The following is a 24,344-nucleotide window of genomic DNA, read 5'->3' on the forward strand; positions in this document are numbered from 1 at the left end:
TGACATTTAATCCAAGTAAAAATTCCCTGTCTTAGATCAGTTAGGATCACCACTTTATTTTAAGAATGTGAAATGTCAGAATTTGTGGAGTGGTTGAACAACGAGTTTTAATGACTCCAACCTAAGTGTATGTAAACTTCTGACTTCAACTGTATATATAATACGTTGACACTGCCAGGCCCCTTCACCCAGGCTTGGTCCCCTCTAACAGCAGGTAGCTATGTCCTCAGCACAGAGTAGAGAGACATGTGTTTGGTCACCTCTAACAGCAGGTAGCTATGTCCTCAGCACAGAGTAGAGAGACATGTGTTTGGTCACCTCTAACAGCAGGTAGCTATGTCCTCAGCACAGAGTAGAGAGACATGTGTTTGGTCACCTCTAACAGCAGGTAGCTATGTCCTCAGCACAGAGTAGAGAGACATGTGTTTGGTCACCTCTAACAGCAGGTAGCTATGTCCTCAGCACAGAGTAGAGAGACATGTGTTTGGTCACCTCTAACAGCAGGTAGCTATGTCCTCAGCACAGAGTAGAGAGACATGTGTTTGGTCACCTCTAACAGCAGGTAGCTATGTCCTCAGCACAGAGTAGAGAGACATGTGTTTGGTCACCTCTAACAGCAGGTAGCTATGTCCTCAGCACAGAGTAGAGAGACATGTGTTTGGTCACCTCTAACAGCAGGTAGCTATGTCCTCAGCACAGAGTAGAGAGACATGTGTTTGGTCACCTCTAACAGCAGGTAGCTATGTCCTCAGCACAGAGTAGAGAGACATGTGTTTGGTCCCCTCTAACAGCAGGTAGCTATGTCCTCAGCACAGAGTAGAGAGACATGTGTTTGCCGAGGGGTGTCTGTCTTAAAATGATTCACTTCAAAGGGGGGAGAGTTCAAGGGGCAAGCGCACTCACACACACAAAACGCGAGCATGGACGAGGACGCATGCACAAACACTCACCACACACACGCTCGCTCACACAGTACACACACACACACACAGTACACACACACACACACACACACACACACACACACACACACACACACACACACACACACACACACACACACACACACACACACACACACACACACACACACACACACACACACACACACACACACGTACACACACACACACACACACACACACAGTACACACACACACACACACACACACACACAGTACACACACACACACACACACACACACACACACACACACACACACACAGTACACACACACACACACACAGTACACACACAGTACACACACACACACACACACACACACACACACACACACACACACACACAGCAAACACACACACAGTACACACACACACAGTACACACAGTACACAAACACACACACACACACACACACACACACACACACACACACACACACACACACACACACACACACACACACACACAGTACACACACACACACACACACACACACACACACACACACACACACACACACACACACACACACACACACACACACACACACATGACTGGAAGGGTTGGCTCTTCTTGATAATGTCAGGATGGTCCCACGCCATGGAAATGACCTCTAATCTAAGGTTACCCTCTGAGGTTATATATTCTAACTCATAAATAAATCACACACTACTCACACTATCTATCCCTGTCAATGAGATTAGGTTTGGGTCAACACGCGTAATTTATCTAGTTCAATTTGAAGAAACACACACACACACACACAAACACACACGCACGCAAAAGCGGGGACTGTGAAGCATCGCAAACATAGGCTTCTTACCATGGATCATCACTGGAGGCTTCGGGCCATGGATCATCACTGGAGGCTTCGGGCCATGGATCATCACTGGAGGCTTCTTACCATGGATCATCACTGGAGGCTTCGGGCCATGGATCATCACTGGAGGCTTCTTACCATGGATCATCACTGGAGGCTTCTTACCATGGATCATCACTGGAGGCTTCGGGCCATGGATCATCACTGGAGGCTTCTTACCATGGATCATCACTGGAGGCTTCGGGCCATGGATCATCACTGGAGGCTTCTTACTATGGATCATCACTGGAGGCTTCTTACCATGGATCATCACTGGAGGCTTCTTACCTTGGATCATCACTGGAGGCTTCGTGCCATGGATCATCACTGGAGGCTTCGTGCCATGGATCATCACTGGAGGCTTCGTGCCCTGGATCATCACTGGAGGCTTCGTGCCATGGATCATCACTGGAGGCTTCGTGCCATGGATCATCACTGGAGGCTTCGTGCCATGGATCATCACTGGAGGCTTCTTGCCATGGATCATCACTGGAGGCTTCGTGCCATGGATCATCACTGGAGGCTTCTTACCATGGATCATCACTGGAGGCTTCTTACCATGGATCATCACTGGAGGCTTCGGGCCATGGATCATCACTGGAGGCTTCTTACCATGGATCATCACTGGAGGCTTCGGGCCATGGATCATCACTGGAGGCTTCTTACTATGGATCATCACTGGAGGCTTCTTACCATGGATCATCACTGGAGGCTTCTTACCTTGGATCATCACTGGAGGCTTCGTGCCATGGATCATCACTGGAGGCTTCGTGCCATGGATCATCACTGGAGGCTTCGTGCCCTGGATCATCACTGGAGGCTTCGTGCCATGGATCATCACTGGAGGCTTCGTGCCATGGATCATCACTGGAGGCTTCGTGCCATGGATCATCACTGGAGGCTTCTTGCCATGGATCATCACTGGAGGCTTCGTGCCATGGATCATCACTGGAGGCTTCTTGCCATGGATCATCACTGGAGGCTTCGTGCCATGGATCATCACTGGAGGCTTCGTTCCATGGATCATCACTGGATGCTTCTTACCATGGATCATCACTGGATGCTTCTTACCATGGATCATCACTGGAGGCTTCGTGCCATGGATCATCACTGGAGGCTTCTTGCCATGGATCATCACTGGAGGCTTCGTGCCATGGATCATCACTGGAGGCTTCGTTCCATGGATCATCACTGGATGCTTCTTACCATGGATCATCACTGGAGGCTTCGTACCATGGATCATCACTGGATGCTTCTTACCATGGATCATCACTGGAGGCTTCGTGCCATGGATCATCACTGGAGACCGGGTGCGCAGAGCTGGCACAACCCGTCCTGGCTGGATGCTCACCCTAGTCCGGCAACTGCGGGGCGCTGGCACAGGACGTACTGGGCTGTGGAGGCGCACCGGAGACACAGTGCGCAGAGCCGGCGCAGGATATCCTGGACCGAAGAAACGCACCGGAGACCAGGAGCGCTGAGCCGACACAATCGGTCCTGGCTGAATGCCCACTCTAGCACGGCAAATGCGGGGAGCTGGCACAGAGCGCACCGGTCTGTGGATGCGTACCGGAGACACAGTACGTGTAACCGCAAAGCATGAAGGGTCACACGCTCCTCAAAGCGACTGTCTTGCTCCAGACTCCAACCCCTCCAAACTCTTTCGTCCCTCTCCACTGCCAACCACTCCAAACTCGTCCCTCTCCACTGCCAACCACTCCAAACTCGTCCCTCTCCACTGCCAACCACTCCAAACTCGTCCCTCTCCACTGCCAACCACTCCAAACTCGTCCCTCTCCACTGCCAACCACTCCAAACTCGTCCCTCTCCACTGCCAACCCCTCCAAACTCGTCCCTCTACACTGCCAACCACTCCAAACTCGTCCCTCTCCACTGCCAACCACTCCAAACTCGTCCCTCTCCACTGCCAACCACTCCAAACTCGTCCCTCTCCACTGCCAACCACTCCAAACTCGTCCCTCTCCACTGCCAACCACTCCAAACTCGTCCCTCTCCACTGCCAACCACTCCAAACTCGTCCCTCTCCACTGCCAACCACTCCAAACTCGTCCCTCTCCACTGCCAACCACTCCAAACTCGTCCCTCTCCACTGCCAACCACTCCAAACTCGTCCCTCTCCACTGCCAACCACTCCAAACTCGTCCCTCTCCACTGCCAACCACTCCAAACTCGTCCCTCTCCACTGCCAACCACTCCAAACTCGTCCCTCTCCACTGCCAACCACTCCAAACTCGTCCCTCTCCACTGCCAACCACTCCAAACTCGTCCCTCTCCACTGCCAACCACTCCAAACTCGTCCCTCTCCACTGCCAACCACTCCAAACTCGTCCCTCTCCACTGCCAACCACTCCAAACTCGTCCCTCTCCACTGCCAACCCCTCCAAACTCGTCCCTCTCCACTGCCAACCCCTCCAAACTCGTCCCTCTCCACTGCCAACCACTGCAAACTCGTCCCTCTCCACTGCCAACCACTCCAAACTCGTCCCTCTCCACTGCCAACCACTCCAAACTCGTCCCTCTCCACTGCCAACCACTCCAAACTCGTCCCTCTCCACTGCCAACCACTCCAAACTCGTCCCTCTCCACTGCCAACCACTCCAAACTCGTCCCTCTCCACTGCCAACCACTCCAAACTCGTCCCTGTCCACTGCCAACCACTCCAAACTCGTCCATGTCCACTGCCAACCACTCCAAACTCGTCCCTCTCCACTGCCAACCACTCCAAACTCGTCCCTCTCCACTGCCAACCACTCCAAACTCGTCCCTCTCCACTGCCAACCACTCCAAACTCGTCCCTCTCCACTGCCAACCACTCCAAACTCGTCCCTCTCCACTGCCAACCACTCCAAACTCGTCCCTCTCCACTGCCAACCACTCCAAACTCGTCCCTCTCCACTGCCAACCACTCCAAACTCGTCCCTCTCCACTGCCAACCACTCCAAACTCGTCCCTCTCCACTGCCAACCACTCCAAACTCGTCCCTCTCCACTGCCAACCACTCCAAACTCGTCCCTCTCCACTGCCAACCACTCCAAACTCGTCCCTCTCCACTGCCAACCACTCCAAACTCGTCCCTCTCCACTGCCAACTACTCCTCGCTTAAACGGTGGAAGGAGACCAAGGTGCAGCGTACATTTTACTTTATTTTCAAATGACACCAAAAAAACAACAAAACATGAAACAAACGTAAAGCTCTGTAGCTCTAAACAGCAACTATACAAAGACAAGATCCCACAAACTAGGGTAGGAAACAGGCTGCCTAAGTATGATTCCCAATCAGAGACAACGATAGACAGCTGCCTCTGATGGGGAACCATACCCGGCCAACAAAGAAATAGAAAACTAGAATGCCCACCCCAAATCACACCCTGACCTAACCAAAGAGAGAAATACAAAGGCTCTCTAAGGTCAGGGCGTGACAGGCGCAGACACATGCATACAAACACACTATACACACACGTACACATGTGTGTTGTTTTGTAGCTATGTGGTAGTAGAGTAGTGCCTGAGGGCACACACTTAATTTGTTGTGAAATCCATTGTGAATGTATTGTAATGTTTTACATTTTTTATAAACTTCCTTAATTTAGTTGGACACCAGGAAGAGTATTTGCTGCCTTGGCAGGAACCAAATACAAATACAAAGCTAGTATGTAACAATGACACCACAGCATCAATCGATCAACGCATGAAGCACACAGCCAGGTGGTTGATTGGTTTGACCTTGGGACTTTTACCTCACCGTTTCCATGACGATCACCAGCTGTATATTAGAGACATCAACTGCAATCGATTGTTATTACCTATGTGGGAATATATAACCCGGTAACTCTCTCCACCCCCCCCCCCCCTCTCCACCCCCCCCCCCCCCCCCCCCCCCTCTCTCCGCCCCCCCTCTCTATCCCCCCCCCCTCTCTATTTCTCCCTGCTCATTAGATGATGGCCAGGTGCTGAAAGTGGTGTCTGTTCCTAAAGAGAACAGGGAGCCTGAGGAGATCATTCTGGAGCAGCTGACTGTGTTTCAGGTGAGCGGGGCCTGCTTCAGCTTCGTCTACTCTTGAAGTGTCCTACTACCGAGTCAGAGTTTTAGCTTCAGGGGCAGTAGGAACTTCATCTGAATGTGGCCCAGCGTAGAAACGTTTACACCCAACGGCCTATATACTTCACTGATCTGAAAATTGGACCAGGTCTCTCTTGGAAAAGAGATGTTATCTCAATGAGAAAAACATGTATAAATAAAGTTTATTTTTATTTTTATGAATAGTAAACAATATGGTAGTAGCACCATCTTGATACCATCTCTAATAGGCGAAGCGGGAATATCTGCCATATTAAGGCTTAGATTTAATCAGATGAAGTGTAAACCGGCGACAGCCGACGCCCACACACAGTAGCTGATGTTGTGGCGGTGTCAGCGGTATCTGTCAGCGGTGTATCTGGCGGTGTCAGCAGTGTATCTGGCGGTGTCAGCGGTGTATCTTGTGGTGTCAGCGGTGTATCTGGCGGTGTCAGCAGTGTATCTGGCGGTGTCAGCGGTGTATCTTGTGGTGTCAGCGGTGTATCTGGCGGTGTCAGCGGTGTATCTGGCGGTGTCAGCGGTGTATCTGGCGGTGTCAGCGGTGTATCTGGCGGTGTATCTGGCGGTGTCAGCGGTGTATCTGGCGGTGTCAGCGGTGTATCTGGCGATGTCAACGGTGTATCTGGCGGTGTCAGCGGTGTATCTGGCGGTGTCAGCGGTGTATCTGGCGGTGTCAGCGGTGTATCTGGCGGTGTCATCTCTTGCGATCATTGTCGAATGAAACCACACCCGTCCTGCTCGCGTTAGAAGTTTAGAACAAGAAAGTGGGCTAAGGCGTAGGGTCTAGGGTCTCTTTGGAATTCATTCAGCCTGAATAGTATGACTTTTCTCACGTACCATCTGTTGACCTGCTTGTCTGCAATGTGATCTGTTGACCTGCCTGTCTGCCATACCATCTGTTGACCTGCCTGTCTGCCATACCATCTGTTGACCTGCCTGTCTGCCATACCATCTGTTGACCTGCCTGTCTGCCATACCATCTGTTGACCTACCTGTCTGCCATACCATCTGTTGACCTGCCTGTCTGCCATACCATCTGTTGACCTGCCTGTCTGCCATACCATCTGTTGACCTGCCTGTCTGCCATACCATCTGTTGACCTACCTGTCTGTCATACCATCTGTTGACCTGCCTGTCTGCCATACCATCTGTTGACCTGCCTGTCTGCCATACCATCTGTTGACCTGCCTGTCTGCCATACCATCTGTTGACCTGCCTGTCTGCCATACCATCTGTTGACCTACCTGTCTGTCATACCATCTGTTGACCTGCCTGTCTGCCATACCATCTGTTGACCTGCCTGTCTGCCATACCATCTGTTGACCTGCCTGTCTGCCATACCATCTGTTGACCTACCTGTCTGTCATACCATCTGTTGACCTGCCTGTCTGCCATACCATCTGTTGAACTACCTGTCTGTCATACCATCTGTTGACCTGCCTGTCTGTCATACCATTCTGTTGACCTACCTGTCTGTCATACCATCTGTTGACCTGCCTGTCTGCCATACCATCTGTTGACCTGCCTGTCTGCCATACCATCTGTTGACCTGCCTGTCTGCCATACCATCTGTTGACCTACCTGTCTGTCATACCATCTGTTGACCTGCCTGTCTGCCATACCATCTGTTGACCTACCTGTCTGTCATACCATCTGTTGACCTGCCTGTCTGTCATACCATTCTGTTGACCTACCTGTCTGTCATACCATCTGTTGACCTGCCTGTCTGCCATACCATCTGTTGACCTACCTGTCTGTCATACCATCTGTTGACCTGCCTGTCTGCCATACCATCTGTTGACCTGCCTGTCTGCCATGTAATGTGAGCTAGGTGTTTCTGACATCAGCACTGGCTGTTGTTTCCATTGGGTCAATCACATACTTTACCTAACCAACTAACCAACTAATTAACTACAATGTAATTAACTAAATAACCCCCTAAGAGGTGACACAGATACAGATGCTTCCCACATAAACAGACAGACTAAGAGAAGAGAGAGGGAAGAGGAGAAGAGAGGGGAGGGGAGAAGGGAAAAGAGAGGAGACGAGAGAGAGGAGACGAGAGAGAGGAGAGGAGAAGAGAGAGGGAAGAGGAGAAGAGAGGGAAGAGGAGAAGAGAGAGAAGAGAGGGATGAGGAGAAGAGAGAAAAGAGAGATGGAAGAGGAGAAGAGAGAGAGAAGAGAAGATGGAGGGAAGAGGAGAAGAGAGAGGGAAGAGGAGAAGAGAGAGGGAAGAGGAGAAGAGAAAGAGAAGCGGAGAAGATGGAGGAGAGGGGAGGGGAAGAGAGAGGGAAAAGGAGGAGAAGAGAGAGGGAAGAGGAGAAGAGAGGGGATAGGGGAGGGGAAGAGAGAGGGAAAAGGAGGAGAAGAGAGGGAAGAGGAGGGAAAAGGAGGAGAAGAGAGAGGGAAGAGGAGAAGAGAGAGGGAAGAGGAGAAGAGAGGGGAGAGGAGAAGAGAGAGGGAAGAGGAGAAGAGAGAGGGAAGAGGATAAGAGAAAGAGAAGAGGAGAAGATGGAGGAGAGGGGAGGGGAAGAGAGAGGGAAAAGGAGGAGAAGAGAGAGGGAAGAGGAGAAGAGAGAGGGAAGAGGAGAAGAGAGAGGGAAGAGGATAAGAGAAAGAGAAGAGGAGAAGATGGAGGAGAGGGGAGGGGAAGAGAGAGGGAAAAGGAGGAGAAGAGAGAGGGAAGAGGGGGAGAGGGGAGGGGAAGAGAGAGGGAAAAGGAGGAGAAGAGCGAGGAGAGGAGAAGAGAGAGGGAAACGGAGGAGAAGAGAGAGGGAAGAGGAGAGGGGAGGGGAAGAGAGAGGGAAAAGGAGGAGAAGAGCGAGGAGAGGAGAAGAGAGAGGAGAAGAGAGTGTGGAACAACACAATACAACACAATCATATCTAGACAGAAACACAACAACATAGAAAAGTACTTTATTGTTCATATGTCACAACACACATGTGTCTTTCATTGTCCACAGGACAAGAGGCCTGTGTCCTTTTATTTATTGGGGAATTCAAACCGGAGCTAACCTTGTTTTCAACAACCCTCTCCAAACCACCAGATGAATGTCAGAGCAGAGCTCCGACTAGAGAAAAACCTGTATTGGATGTACAGTATTATTCATTTGCCTAGTTAAATAACGGTTAAATAAATTAAATTGAATTAACACCTTTCATCTAGAACAATTCCTATGTGTATTTACAATCCCTTTCTCTAAACTAATTACTAATTTCCCTAGTGTCACGGCCGATGCTGGAAGAACTAGACCAAATAGAGACATAAAAAGGCTCTTTAAGGTCAGGGCGTGACACCTAGCTCTTATCAAGTTGTAAATTACAGTGCCTGGAGAATGTTGTTATTGCTATCAGAAAAAATAAAGTAGATGCTTTTTCCACTTGGAACCTGCAGGTTATATCGACCTTATTCCCTTTCCCTTATTCATGTTTTCCTCGGGCCTAAAGGTGGTTGAATTATGAGGGAATTACATCAAGGTCAGAATACGGTGTATCTGTAGACACCTCCTCCTCCACACCTTCATTAATATGGTGTATCTGTAGACACGCCTCCTCCTCCCCACCTTCATTAATATGGTGTATCTGTAGACACGCCTCCTCCACACCTTCATTAATATGGTGTATCTGTAGACACGCCTCCTCCACACCTTCATTAATATGGTGTATCTGTAGACACGCCTCCTCCACACCTTCATTAATATGGTGTATCTGTAGACACGCCTCCTCCACACCTTCATTAATATGGTGTATCTGTAGACACACCTCCTCCACACCTTCATTAATATGGTGTATCTGTAGACACGCCTCCTCCACACCTTCATTAATATGGTGTATCTGTAGACACGCCTCCACCACACCTTCATTAATATGGTGTATCTGTAGACACGCCTCCTCCACACCTTCATTAATATGGTGTATCTGTAGACACGCCTCCTCCACACCTTCATTAATATGGTGTATCTGTAGACACGCCTCCACCACACCTTCATTTCTCCACCCCGAAGGATTAGCTGGTGAATGCTATTCTCATGCTTAATTTCAATGTCTGGGGGGGGTTGACTTGTATTTGCCCCTTGATATGCCCCTGGCAGGCCTTGGTACAGGTTTACCACATAGCTCACAGACGCAAGCGTAGTAATGAGGTGTGTGTGTGTGTGTGTGTGTGTGTGTGTGTGTGTGTGTGTGTGTGTGTGTGTGTGTGTGTGTGTGTGTGTGTGTGTGTGTGTGTGTGTGTGCGCATGCGTGTGGTGGTAATGATGATAATGGTGATAGTGGTGATAATGGTGGCAGTGGCGATAGTGGCGATACTGGTGGTAGTGGTGGTAATGCTGGTAGTGGTGGCAATGGTGGTAGTGGTGGCAGTGGTGGTAGTGGTGGTAGTGGTGGTAGTGGTGGTAGTGGTGATAGTGGTGATACTGGTGGTAGTGGTGGTAATGGTGGTAGTGGTGGTAGTGGTGATAGTGGTGATACTGGTGGCAATGGTGGTAGTGGTGGCAATGGGGGTAGTGGTGGTAGTGGCGGTAGTGGTGATACTGGTGGTAGTGGTGGTAATGCTGGTAGTGGTGGCAATGGTGGTAGTGGTGGCAATGGGGGTAGTGGTGGTAGTGGTGGTAGTGGCGGTAGTGGTGATTCTGGTGGTAGTGGTGGTAATGCTGGTAGTGGTGGCAATGGTGGTAGTGGTGGCAATGGGGGTAGTGGTGGTAATGGTGGCAGTGGTGGTAATGGTGATACTGGTGGTAGTGGTGATAGTGGTGACAATATTGGTAGTGGTAGTGGTGACAATGGTGGTAGTGGCGGTAATGGTGATACTGGATATAGTGGTGGTAATGGCGATACTGGTGGCAGTGGTGATAATGGTGGTAGTGGTGATAATGGTGATAGTGGTGGTAGAGGTGATAATGGTGGTAGTGGTGATAATGGTGGTAGTGGTGGTAATGGTGGTAGTGGTGGTAATGGTGGTAGTGGTGGTAATGGTGGTAGTGGTGATACTGGTGGTAGTGGTGGCAATGCTGGTAGTGGTGGCAATGGTGGTAGTGGTGGTAGTGGTGATAGTGGTGATACTGGTGGCAATGGTGGTAGTGGTGGCAATGGGGGTAGTGGTGGTAGTGGTGGTAGTGGCGGTAGTGGTGATACTGGTGGTAGTGGTGGTAATGCTGGTAGTGGTGGCAATGGTGGTAGTGGTGGCAATGGGGGTAGTGGTGGTAATGGTGGCAGTGGTGGTAATGGTGATACTAGTGGTAGTGGTGATAGTGGTGACAATATTGGTAGTGGTAGTGGTGACAATGGTGGTAGTGGCGGTAATGGTGATAATGGATATAGTGGTGGTAATGGCGATACTGGTGGCAGTGGTGATAATGGTGATAGTGGTGATAATGGTGACAATGGTGGTAGAGGTGATAATGGTGGTAGTGGTGATAATGGTGGTAGTGGTGATAATGGTAATAATGGTGGCAGTGGTGATAATGGTGGTAGTGGTAATAATGGTGGTAGAGGTGATAATGGTGGTAGTGGTGGCAGAGGTGATAATGGTGGCAGTGGTGATAATGGTGGTATTGGTGATACTGGTAATAATGGTGGTAGTGGTGATAATGGTGATAATGGTGGTAAGGGTGGTAGTGGTGATAATGGTGGTAGTGGTGTAACTTATGTGGGTCCTCTAGAGGAGCTTTATTTTTCATTATCTCATTCACACAAACACACACACACACACACACATGCATGCACACGCACACATTCACACCGCTCCCCTGCATCCTTTGTAATACTAATAACCCATCTGATCCTGTGTTCTGCTCCTACAGAATCACGCCCCTATCCTTAGCATGGAGCTGTCTACCAAACTGGTAAGTCTGCAGTGCTGTGTTTGTGTGTGTGCGTGGTCATCCTCAATTAACAGTTTAATGTGGCAGTAAAATATCATTCCAGTAATGATTCAAATAGATCAGGGTTCCCCAACTGGAGGCTCACGGGTTGTTTTATTTGGCACCCCAAGATTTCTGAGCAATTAAAAATAAAATGTTTAGGTCATTGATGGACATAAAAGACTGTAAAAACACCAGGAAATCAGCTCCAAGTGATTTTAATTTTGGAAATCTGTTCCCAAGTATTCCCACGCATAATAGAGAGACGTGATCGTTTACACATGTAATCAAGGTTTCAAATGATTATGTTTTAGTCATATATTATATCTATTATATCTATTTGGACTTCTTGCAGTCAATTTGCAGTGTGCAAATTATTTTAAATGATGTTCCTGCCCCCGACCATCCGCTCAAGAAAAAAATAGTTCCGCTGCTGAATCTAGTTGATGATCCCTGTAGAGCAGCAGCACTGTTTACACATAGTTGATGATCCCTGTAGAGCAGCAGCACTGTTTACACATAGTTGCTGATCCCTGTAGAGCAGCAGCACTGTTTACACATAGTTGATGATCCCTGTAGAGCAGCAGCACTGTTTACACATAGTTGATGATCCCTGTAGAGCAGCAGCACTGTTTACACATAGTTGCTGATCCCTGTAGAGCAGCAGCACTGTTTACACATAGTTGATGATCCCTGTAGAGCAGCAGCACTGTTTACACATAGTTGCTGATCCCTGTAGAGCAGCAGCACTGTTTACACATAGTTGATGATCCCTGTAGAGCAGCAGCACTGTTTACACATAGTTGATGATCCCTGTAGAGCAGCAGCACTGTTTACACATAGTTGCTGATCCCTGTAGAGCAGCAGCACTGTTTACACATAGTTGATGATCCCTGTAGAGCAGCAGCACTGTTTACACATAGTAGCTGATCCCTGTAGAGCAGCAGCACTGTTTACACATAGTTGATGATCCCTGTAGAGCAGCAGCACTGTTTACACATAGTAGCTCCTGCAGTAGCCTACTCACAGAGAAGTTTGGGATAACAGGTGAAGCCACGTTGGGTATAGGTCTTGAAAAATCCCACAATCCAGATTATATGTGTAAATATGTTCCTGCATACCAGCACTTTACAGTAATCTCAAGCACCTAAAATGAATGAGAGACTAACTTTACATAGTGTAACGTGTCCGCTGAGAATTCGGGAAGCAAGTACAGGGAGTGTATTTAATAAATAAATGAACAAAACAAGAAACACGGGTAGCGTACAGACATGGACACTGGAACAGAGTCAATGACGCCTAGGGAAAGAACCAAAGGAAGTGACATATATAGGGAAGGTAATCAGGCAGGTGATGGCGTCCAGGTGAGTCTGATGCGCGTAACGATGGTGACAGGTGTGCGTAATAATGAGAAGCCTGACGACCTCGGACGTCGGAGAGGGAGTATACGTGACACATTGACAGTTTTAGAAGCACTGTAGGCTACTATGACAATTAGTCATCAATTACATTCAATATAATTAAATGACATTCAAGTTACTTTAAATGTAACTGAAATCATCTTCCCTGCCCTCTATGTGTGTCTACAGCAACAGCTGTATGTGAGCAGTGATGAAGGAGTGGCCCAGTTACCCCTGCAGCGGTGTGAGCTGTACGGTAGAGACTGTGCTGACTGCTGTCTGGCCAGAGACCCTTACTGTGTCTGGGACGGGAACACATGCAACCGGTACTTCCCCAGCAACAAGCGGTAACTACTCTACTTAGGTTACACGCCCAGAACAACAATTCTGATTTCCACATCAAATCATTGTGGGGTATCAATAGTAGTAACCAATAACATCAAGCATCATTTCTTTTTTTTTTATACAATTTATTTATTGCCATTTTCTTTTTTTTACATTTTACATTGATCAGCAAAAGATGACAATCATATAATGCTTCAAACTACTTTTAAATGATTGCCTTACTATCTCTGTAGACAATGAAAGACACATGTATGTTGTGACAGATGAACAATAAAGTACTATTCTATGTTGTTGTATTTCTGTGTAGATATGATTGTGTTGTATTGTATTGCTCTTTGTTCGTGAACCAGGAAAGAAGAACTGTTGCTATAGTAACAGCTAACGGGTATCCAACAACTAAATAAACAAACAAACATTCTGCCACGGTTCAAAGCTATCAGAGTTATGACATGGTTATGACATGGTTATGAAATGGTATTTTATCTCCTCAGGCGAGCTCGACGCCAGGATGTGAAACATGGGGATTCAATGAGCCAGTGTCACAATGCAGAAGATGGTAATTAGTGCGCATGTGTGTTTGTGTGTGCGTCTACTAAATGTTTATGTCTGTTACTCTATGACATACTCTATGTCTCTGATTGCAGCTAGCGCCAGCCAGTCTCAACTCAGTAGGTAACTCATATTACTGCAGCTAGCGCCAGCCAGTCTCAACTCAGTAGGTAACTCATATTACTGCAGCTAGCGCCAGCCAGTCTCAACTCAGTAGGTAACTCATATTACTGCAGCTAGCGCCAGCCAGTCTCAACTCAGTAGGTAACTCATATTACTGCAGCTAGCGCCAGCCAGTCTCAACTCAGTAGGTAACTCATATTACTGCAGCTAGTGTCAGCCAGTCTCAACTCAGTAGGTAACTTAACTCATATTACTGCAGCTAGCGCCAGCCAGTCTCAACTCAGTAGGTAATTCATATTACTGCAGCTAGCGCCAGCCAGTCTCAACTCAGTAGGTAACTCATATTACTGCAGCTAGCCCCAGCCAGTCTCAACTCAGTAGGTAACTCATATTACTGCAGCTAGCCCCAGCCAGTCTCAACTCAGTAGGTAACTCATATTACTGCAGCTAGAGCCAGCCAGTCTCAACTCAGTAGGTAACTCATATTACTGCAGCTAGTGTCAGCCAGTCTCAACTCAGTAGGTAACTCATATTACTGCAGCTAGCCCCAGCCAGTCTCAACTCAGTAGGTAACTCATATTACTGCAGCTAGAGCCAGCCAGTCTCAACTCAGTAGGTAACTCATATTACTGCAGCTAGCGCTAGCCAGTCTCAACTCAGTAGGTAACTCATATTACTGCAGCTAGCGCCAGCCAGTCTCAACTCAGTAGGTAACTCATATTACTGCAGCTAGCGCCAGCCAGTCTCAACTCAGAAGGTAACTCATATTACTGCAGCTAGCGCCAGCCAGTCTCAACTCAGTAGGTAACTCATATTACTGCAGCTAGAGCCAGCCAGTCTCAACTCAGTAGGTAACTCATATTACTGCAGCTAGCGCCAGCCAGTCTCAACTCAGTAGGTAACTGATATTACTGCAGCTAGCGCCAGCCAGTCTCAACTCAGTAGGTAACTCATATTACTGCAGCTAGCCCCAGCCAGTCTCAACTCAGTAGGTAACTCATATTACTGCAGCTAGCGCTAGCCAGTCTCAACTCAGTAGGTAACTTAACTCATATGAATGCAGCTAGCGCCAGCCAGTCTCAACTCAGTAGGTAACTCATATTACTGCAGCTAGCGCCAGCCAGTCTCAACTCAGTAGGTAATTCATATTACTGCAGCTAGCGCCAGCCAGTCTCAACTCAGTAGGTAACTTATATTACTGCAGCTAGAGCCAGCCAGTCTCAACTCAGTAGGTAACTCATGTTACTGCAGCTAGCGTCAGCCAGTCTCAACTCAGTATGTAACTCATATTACTGCAGCTAGCGTCAGCCAGTCTCAACTCAGTAGGTAACTCATATTACTGCAGCTAGCGCCAGCCAGTCTCAACTCAGTAGGTAACTTAACTCATATTACTGCAGCTAGCGCCAGCCAGTCTCAACTCAGTAGGTAACTTAACTCATATTACTGCAGCTAGCGCCAGCCAGTCTCAACTCAGTATGTAACTCATATTACTGCAGCTAGCGCCAGCCAGTCTCAACTCAGTAAGTAACTCATATTACTGCAGCTAGAGCCAGCCAGTCTCAACTCAGTAGGTAACTCATATTACTGCAGCTAGCGTCAGCCTGTCTCAACTCAGTAGGTAACTCATATTACTGCAGCTAGCGCCAGCCAGTCTCAACTCAGTATGTAACTCATATTACTGCAGCTAGCGCCAGCCAGTCTCAACTCAGTAGGTAACTCATATTACTGCAGCTAGCGCCAGCCAGTCTCAACTCAGTAGGTAACTCATATTACTGCAGCTAGCGCCAGCCAGTCTCAACTCAGTAGGTAACTCATATTACTGCAGCTAGAGCCAGCCAGTCTCAACTCAGTAGGTAACTCATATTACTGCAGCTAGCGCCAGCCAGTCTCAACTCAGTAGGTAACTCATATTACTGCAGCTAGCGCCAGCCAGTCTCAACTCAGTAGGTAACTCATATTACTGCAGCTAGCGCCAGCCAGTCTCAACTCAGTAGGTAACTCATATTACTGCAGCTAGCGCCAGCCAGTCTCAACTCAGTAGGTAACTCATATTACTGCAGCTAGCGCCAGCCAGTCTCAACTCAGTAGGTAACTCATATTACTGCAGCTAGCGCCAGCCAGTCTCAACTCAGTAGGTAACTCATATTACTGCAGCTAGCGCCAGCCAGTCTCAACTCAGTAGGTAACTCATATTACTGCAGCTAGCACCAGCCAGTCTCAACTCAGTAGGTAACTCATATTACTGCAGCTAGCGCCAGCCAGTCTCAACTCAGTAGGTAACTCATATTACTGCAGCTAGCGCCAGCCAGTCTCAACTCAGTAGGTAACTCATATTACTGCAGCTAGCGTCAGCCAGTCTCAACTCAGTAGGTAACTTAACTCATATTACTGCAGCTAGCGCCAGCCAGTCTCAACTCAGTAGGTAACTCATATTACTGCAGCTAGCGCCAGCCAGTCTCAACTCAGTAGGTAACTCATATTACTGCAGCTAGCGCCAGCCAGTCTCAACTCAGTAGGTAACTCATATTACTGCAGCTAGCGCCAGCCAGTCTCAACTCAGTAGGTAACTCATATTACTGCAGCTAGCGCCAGCCAGTTTCAACTCAGTAGGTAACTCATATTACTGCAGCTAGTGTCAGCCAGTCTCAACTCAGTAGGTAACTTAACTCATATTACTGCAGCTAGCGCCAGCCAGTCTCAACTCAGTAGGTAACTCATATTACTGCAGCTAGCCCCAGCCAGTCTCAACTCAGTAGGTAACTCATATTACTGCAGCTAGCCCCAGCCAGTCTCAACTCAGTAGGTAACTCATATTACTGCAGCTAGAGCCAGCCAGTCTCAACTCAGTAGGTAACTCATATTACTGCAGCTAGTGTCAGCCAGTCTCAACTCAGTAGGTAACTCATATTACTGCAGCTAGCCCCAGCCAGTCTCAACTCAGTAGGTAACTCATATTACTGCAGCTAGAGCCAGCCAGTCTCAACTCAGTAGGTAACTCATATTACTGCAGCTAGCGCTAGCCAGTCTCAGCTCAGTAGGTAACTCATATTACTGCAGCTAGCGCCAGCCAGTCTCAACTCAGTAGGTAACTCATATTACTGCAGCTAGCGCCAGCCAGTCTCAACTCAGAAGGTAACTCATATTACTGCAGCTAGCGCCAGCCAGTCTCAACTCAGTAGGTAACTCATATTACTGCAGCTAGAGCCAGCCAGTCTCAACTCAGTAGGTAACTCATATTACTGCAGCTAGCGCCAGCCAGTCTCAACTCAGTAGGTAACTGATATTACTGCAGCTAGCGCCAGCCAGTCTCAACTCAGTAGGTAACTCATATTACTGCAGCTAGCCCCAGCCAGTCTCAACTCAGTAGGTAACTCATATTACTGCAGCTAGCGCTAGCCAGTCTCAACTCAGTAGGTAACTTAACTCATATGAATGCAGCTAGCGCCAGCCAGTCTCAACTCAGTAGGTAACTCATATTACTGCAGCTAGCGTCAGCCAGTCTCAACTCAGTAGGTAATTCATATTACTGCAGCTAGCGCCAGCCAGTCTCAACTCAGTAGGTAACTTATATTACTGCAGCTAGAGCCAGCCAGTCTCAACTCAGTAGGTAACTCATGTTACTGCAGCTAGCGTCAGCCAGTCTCAACTCAGTATGTAACTCATATTACTGCAGCTAGCGTCAGCCAGTCTCAACTCAGTAGGTAACTCATATTACTGCAGCTAGCGCCAGCCAGTCTCAACTCAGTAGGTAACTTAACTCATATTACTGCAGCTAGCGCCAGCCAGTCTCAACTCAGTAGGTAACTTAACTCATATTACTGCAGCTAGCGCCAGCCAGTCTCAACTCAGTATGTAACTCATATTACTGCAGCTAGCGCCAGCCAGTCTCAACTCAGTAGGTAACTCATATTACTGCAGCTAGAGCCAGCCAGTCTCAACTCAGTAGGTAACTCATATTACTGCAGCTAGCGTCAGCCTGTCTCAACTCAGTAGGTAACTCATATTACTGCAGCTAGCGCCAGCCAGTCTCAACTCAGTATGTAACTCATATTACTGCAGCTAGCGCCAGCCAGTCTCAACTCAGTAGGTAACTCATATTACTGCAGCTAGCGCCAGCCAGTCTCAACTCAGTAGGTAACTCATATTACTGCAGCTAGCGCCAGCCAGTCTCAACTCAGTAGGTAACTCATATTACTGCAGCTAGCGCCAGCCAGTCTCAACTCAGTAGGTAACTCATATTACTGCAGCTAGCGCCAGCCAGTCTCAACTCAGTAGGTAACTCATATTACTGCAGCTAGCGCCAGCCAGTCTCAACTCAGTAGGTAACTCATATTACTGCAGCTAGCGCCAGCCAGTCTCAACTCAGTAGGTAACTCATATTACTGCAGCTAGCGCCAGCCAGTCTCAACTCAGTAGGTAACTCATATTACTGCAGCTAGCGCCAGCCAGTCTCAACTCAGTAGGTAACTCATATTACTGCAGCTAGCGCCAGCCAGTCTCAACTCAGTAGGTAACTCATATTACTGCAGCTAGCGCCAGCCAGTCTCAACTCAGTAGGTAACTCATATTACTGCAGCTAGCGTCAGCCAGTCTCAACTCAGTAGGTAACTTAACTCATATTACTGCAGCTAGCGCCAGCCAGTCTCAACTCAGTAGGTAACTCATATTACTGCAGCTAGCGCCAGCCAGTCTCAACTCAGTAGGTAACTCATATTACTGCAGCTAGCGCCAGCCAGTCTCAACTCAGTAGGTAACTCATATTACTGCAGCTAGCGCCAGCCAGTCTCAACTCAGTAGGTAACTCATATTACTGCAGCTAGCGCCAGCCAGTCTCAACTCAGTAGGTAACTCATATTACTGCAGCTAGTGTCAGCCAGTCTCAACTCAGTAGGTAACTTAACTCATATTACTGCAGCTAGCGCCAGCCAGTCTCAACTCAGTAGGTAACTCATATTACTGCAGCTAGCCCCAGCCAGTCTCAACTCAGTAGGTAACTCATATTACTGCAGCTAGCCCCAGCCAGTCTCAACTCAGTAGGTAACTCATATTACTGCAGCTAGAGCCAGCCAGTCTCAACTCAGTAGGTAACTCATATTACTGCAGCTAGTGTCAGCCAGTCTCAACTCAGTAGGTAACTCATATTACTGCAGCTAGCCCCAGCCAGTCTCAACTCAGTAGGTAACTCATATTACTGCAGCTAGAGCCAGCCAGTCTCAACTCAGTAGGTAACTCATATTACTGCAGCTAGCGCTAGCCAGTCTCAACTCAGTAGGTAACTCATATTACTGCAGCTAGCGCCAGCCAGTCTCAACTCAGTAGGTAACTCATATTACTGCAGCTAGCGCCAGCCAGTCTCAACTCAGAAGGTAACTCATATTACTGCAGCTAGCGCCAGCCAGTCTCAACTCAGTAGGTAACTCATATTACTGCAGCTAGAGCCAGCCAGTCTCAACTCAGTAGGTAACTCATATTACTGCAGCTAGCGCCAGCCAGTCTCAACTCAGTAGGTAACTGATATTACTGCAGCTAGCGCCAGCCAGTCTCAACTCAGTAGGTAACTCATATTACTGCAGCTAGCCCCAGCCAGTCTCAACTCAGTAGGTAACTCATATTACTGCAGCTAGCGCTAGCCAGTCTCAACTCAGTAGGTAACTTAACTCATATGAATGCAGCTAGCGCCAGCCAGTCTCAACTCAGTAGGTAACTCATATTACTGCAGCTAGCGTCAGCCAGTCTCAACTCAGTAGGTAATTCATATTACTGCAGCTAGCGCCAGCCAGTCTCAACTCAGTAGGTAACTTATATTACTGCAGCTAGAGCCAGCCAGTCTCAACTCAGTAGGTAACTCATGTTACTGCAGCTAGCGTCAGCCAGTCTCAACTCAGTATGTAACTCATATTACTGCAGCTAGCGTCAGCCAGTCTCAACTCAGTAGGTAACTCATATTACTGCAGCTAGCGCCAGCCAGTCTCAACTCAGTAGGTAACTTAACTCATATTACTGCAGCTAGCGCCAGCCAGTCTCAACTCAGTAGGTAACTTAACTCATATTACTGCAGCTAGCGCCAGCCAGTCTCAACTCAGTATGTAACTCATATTACTGCAGCTAGCGCCAGCCAGTCTCAACTCAGTAGGTAACTCATATTACTGCAGCTAGAGCCAGCCAGTCTCAACTCAGTAGGTAACTCATATTACTGCAGCTAGCGCCAGCCAGTCTCAACTCAGTATGTAACTCATATTACTGCAGCTAGCGCCAGCCAGTCTCAACTCAGTAGGTAACTCATATTACTGCAGCTAGCGCCAGCCAGTCTCAACTCAGTAGGTAACTCATATTACTGCAGCTAGCGCCAGCCAGTCTCAACTCAGTAGGTAACTCATATTACTGCAGCTAGAGCCAGCCAGTCTCAACTCAGTAGGTAACTCATATTACTGCAGCTAGCGCCAGCCAGTCTCAACTCAGTAGGTAACTCATATTACTGCAGCTAGCGCCAGCCAGTCTCAACTCAGTAGGTAACTCATATTACTGCAGCTAGCGCCAGCCAGTCTCAACTCAGTAGGTAACTCATATTACTGCAGCTAGCGCCAGCCAGTCTCAACTCAGTAGGTAACTCATATTACTGCAGCTAGCGCCAGCCAGTCTCAACTCAGTAGGTAACTCATATTACTGCAGCTAGCGCCAGCCAGTCTCAACTCAGTAGGTAACTCATATTACTGCAGCTAGCGCCAGCCAGTCTCAACTCAGTAGGTAACTCATATTACTGCAGCTAGCGCCAGCCAGTCTCAACTCAGTAGGTAACTCATATTACTGCAGCTAGCGCCAGCCAGTCTCAACTCAGTAGGTAACTCATATTACTGCAGCTAGCGCCAGCCAGTCTCAACTCAGTAGGTAACTCATATTACTGCAGCTAGCGTCAGCCAGTCTCAACTCAGTAGGTAACTTAACTCATATTACTGCAGCTAGCGCCAGCCAGTCTCAACTCAGTAGGTAACTCATATTACTGCAGCTAGCGCCAGCCAGTCTCAACTCAGTAGGTAACTTAACTCATATTACTGCAGCTAGCGCCAGCCAGTCTCAACTCAGTAGGTAACTCATATTACTGCAGCTAGCGCCAGCCAGTCTCAACTCAGTAGGTAACTCATATTACTGCAGCTAGCGCCAGCCAGTCTCAACTCAGTAGGTAACTCATATTACTGCAGCTAGCGCCAGCCAGTCTCAACTCAGTAGGTAACTCATATTACTGCAGCTAGCGCCAGCCAGTCTCAACTCAGTAGGTAACTCATATTACTGCAGCTAGCGTCAGCCAGTCTCAACTCAGTAGGTAACTTAACTCATATTACTGCAGCTAGCGCCAGCCAGTCTCAACTCAGTAGGTAACTCATATTACTGCAGCTAGCGCCAGCCAGTCTCAACTCAGTAGGTAACTCATATTACTGCAGCTAGCGCCAGCCAGTCTCAACTCAGTAGGTAACTCATATTACTGCAGCTAGCGCCAGCCAGTCTCAACTCAGTAGGTAACTCATATTACTGCAGCTAGCGTCAGCCAGTCTCAACTCAGTAGGTAACTTAACTCATATTACTGCAGCTAGCGCCAGCCAGTCTCAACTCAGTAGGTAACTCATATTACTGCAGCTAGCGCCAGCCAGTCTCAACTCAGTAGGTAACTCATATTACTGCAGCTAGCGCCAGCCAGTCTCAACTCAGTAGGTAACTCATATTACTGCAGCTAGCGCCAGCCAGTCTCAACTCAGTAGGTAACTCATATTACTGCAGCTAGCGCCAGCCAGTCTCAACTCAGTAGGTAACTCATATTACTGCAGCTAGCGCCAGCCAGTCTCAACTCAGTAGGTAACTCATATGAATGCAGCTAGCGCCAGCCAGTCTCAACTCAGTAGGTAACTCATATTACTGCAGCTAGCGCCAGCCAGTCTCAACTCAGTAGGTAACTCACATTACTGCAGCTAGCGCCAGCCAGTCTCAACTCAGTAGGTAACTCATATTACTGCAGCTAGCGCCAGCCGGTCTCAACTCAGTAGGTAACTCATATTACTGCAGTTAGCGTCAGCCAGTCTCAACTCAGTAGGTAACTCATATTACTGCAGCTAGCGCCAGCCAGTCTCAACTCAGTAGGTAACTCATATTACTGCAGCTAACGCCAGCCAGTCTCAACTCAGTAGGTAACTCATATTACTGCAGCTAGCGCTAGCCAGTCTCAACTCAGTAGGTAACTCATATTACTGCAGCTAGAGCCAGCCAGTCTCAACTCAGTAGGTAACTCATATTACTGCAGCTAGCGTCAGCCAGTCTCAACTCAGTAGGTAACTCATATTACTGCAGCTAGTGCCAGCCAGTCTCAACTCAGTAGGTAACTCATATTACTGCAGCTAGCGCCAGCCAGTCTCAACTCAGTAGGTAACTTAACTCATATTACTGCAGCTAGCGTCAGCCAGTCTCAACTCAGTAGGTAACTCATATTACTACAGCTAGCGCCAGCCAGTCTCAACTCAGTAGGTAACTCATATTACTGCAGCTAGCGTCAGCCAGTCTCAACTCAGTAGGTAACTTATATTACTGCAGCTAGCGTCAGCCAGTCTCAACTCAGTAGGTAACTCATATTACTGCAGCTAGCGCCAGCCAGTCTCAACTCAGTAGGTAACTCATATTACTGCAGCTAGCGCCAGCCTGTCTCAACTCAGTATGTGTGTGCCCCCCAGAACTCTGAATCAGATCGTGTGTGCCCCCCAGAACTCTGAATCAGATCGTGTGTGCCCCCCAGAACTCTGAATCAGATCGTGTGTCCCCCCAAAACTCTGAATCAGATCGTGTCCCCCCAGAACTCTGAATCAGATCGTGTGTTCCCCCAGTATGCGCACATTCTGCCATGAGAGGCTATTATAAATGCAATAACATAACTTTGAACTGCTCCTGTTTCCTGCCTTCCAGGTTCTGAGTCGGTGGAGCTGAAGGTGATCTATGGGGTGCAGAGCAGCTCAACCTTCCTGGAGTGTATGCCCAGATCCCAACAGGCTACAGTCAAGTGGACAGTTCAGCCGTCACACGCTCGCACTAGCAGAGAGGTGAGGGACATTGATCTTCTCATTTATAATTGAATCATTGACTAATATTCATCTAATAATGAACCGTTTTCTTGTCTTGCCCTGCCGTCCTTGTCCAGCTGCTCCAGAGTGAGGATCGTATGGTCCACATGAAACGGGGTCTCCTGGTGCAGCGACTGGAGCCAGGGGACGCTGGCCTCTACAGCTGTACCACCCTGGAGCACTCCTTCTCCCAGGTCCAGGCCCGCTACAACCTCCAGGTTATACCCCAGCAGAGCATGACAGCATCCCAGGCCAGGGCATCTGATCCTGGGGCCGGAGGGGCAGGGCTGAGGGGGGGCCCTGGAGGTCCTGGGAGCCACACCCAGAGACACACCAAGCTCCTCAGGAACTATAAGGACCTGCACATGGTGGGCATGGCTAGCATGAGCGCAAACGAGTACTGTGAGCAGCTGTGGTACCGGGAGAAGAAGAAGCTACGCCAGTTGAAGTGGAAACAGAGCCAGGTGGACAACGGCAAGGCCAGGGTACGACGGCATGACTCCACCCCACTACAATGACCGGCTGGGGATGGGGATGGACAGAGACGTTGGCTGAGTCCAAGTTCTCCACGTTTCTCCTGATATGTGCACTTGCACACTTTCACGCATGGATTTAAAAATGGTATAAAAACTCCCTCCAGCCAGTGCTTACACTGAGCCTATGCCTTGAAATCCATGACAGGTAGTGTGCAAGTGCACACTTCTGTAAAAAGGGTGGAGAATCAGAAAGTAACTTTGGATATAAAGAGAATGTATGTGCATACAGTAATACAGCCTTTATTTGAACAGACAAAACATTAAGAACGCCTTCCTAATATTGAGTTGTACCCCCCCCTATTTTCCCCTCAGAACAGCCTCAATTCATCAGGGCATGGACTACAAGGTGTTGAAAGCGTTCCACGGGGATGCTGGTCCATGTTGACTCCCAATACTTCCCACAGTTGTGTTAAGTTGGCTGGATGTCCTTTTGGGTGTTGGACCATTCTTGATACACACGGGAAACTGTTGAGCGTGAAAAACCCAGCAGCGATGCAGTTCTTGACACAAACCG

At 48.5% G+C, this 24,344-nt stretch overlaps 1 protein-coding gene across 2 annotated transcripts in view; it reads left to right on the plus strand.

Annotated features, from left to right (window-relative positions):
- The window catches only part of LOC120036309 (semaphorin-3D-like), a 158,221-nt gene extending 134,039 nt beyond the window's left edge, over positions 1–24,182 (plus strand). For both annotated transcript variants that reach the window (XM_038982781.1, XM_038982782.1), the window contains 6 exons: positions 5,780–5,868; positions 11,723–11,764; positions 13,372–13,529; positions 14,019–14,083; positions 23,140–23,273; positions 23,372–24,182. In XM_038982781.1, coding sequence (XP_038838709.1) covers positions 5,780–5,868; positions 11,723–11,764; positions 13,372–13,529; positions 14,019–14,083; positions 23,140–23,273; positions 23,372–23,812 — 929 coding nt within the window. In that variant the 3' untranslated portion in view covers positions 23,813–24,182. The remainder of the gene's footprint in view (positions 1–5,779; positions 5,869–11,722; positions 11,765–13,371; positions 13,530–14,018; positions 14,084–23,139; positions 23,274–23,371) is intronic.
- Positions 24,183–24,344: the final 162 nt, after the last annotated feature.

This window comes from Salvelinus namaycush, unplaced genomic scaffold (assembly GCF_016432855.1).
Source record: "Salvelinus namaycush isolate Seneca unplaced genomic scaffold, SaNama_1.0 Scaffold13, whole genome shotgun sequence".
In the NCBI taxonomy this organism is placed as follows: domain Eukaryota; kingdom Metazoa; phylum Chordata; class Actinopteri; order Salmoniformes; family Salmonidae; genus Salvelinus; species Salvelinus namaycush.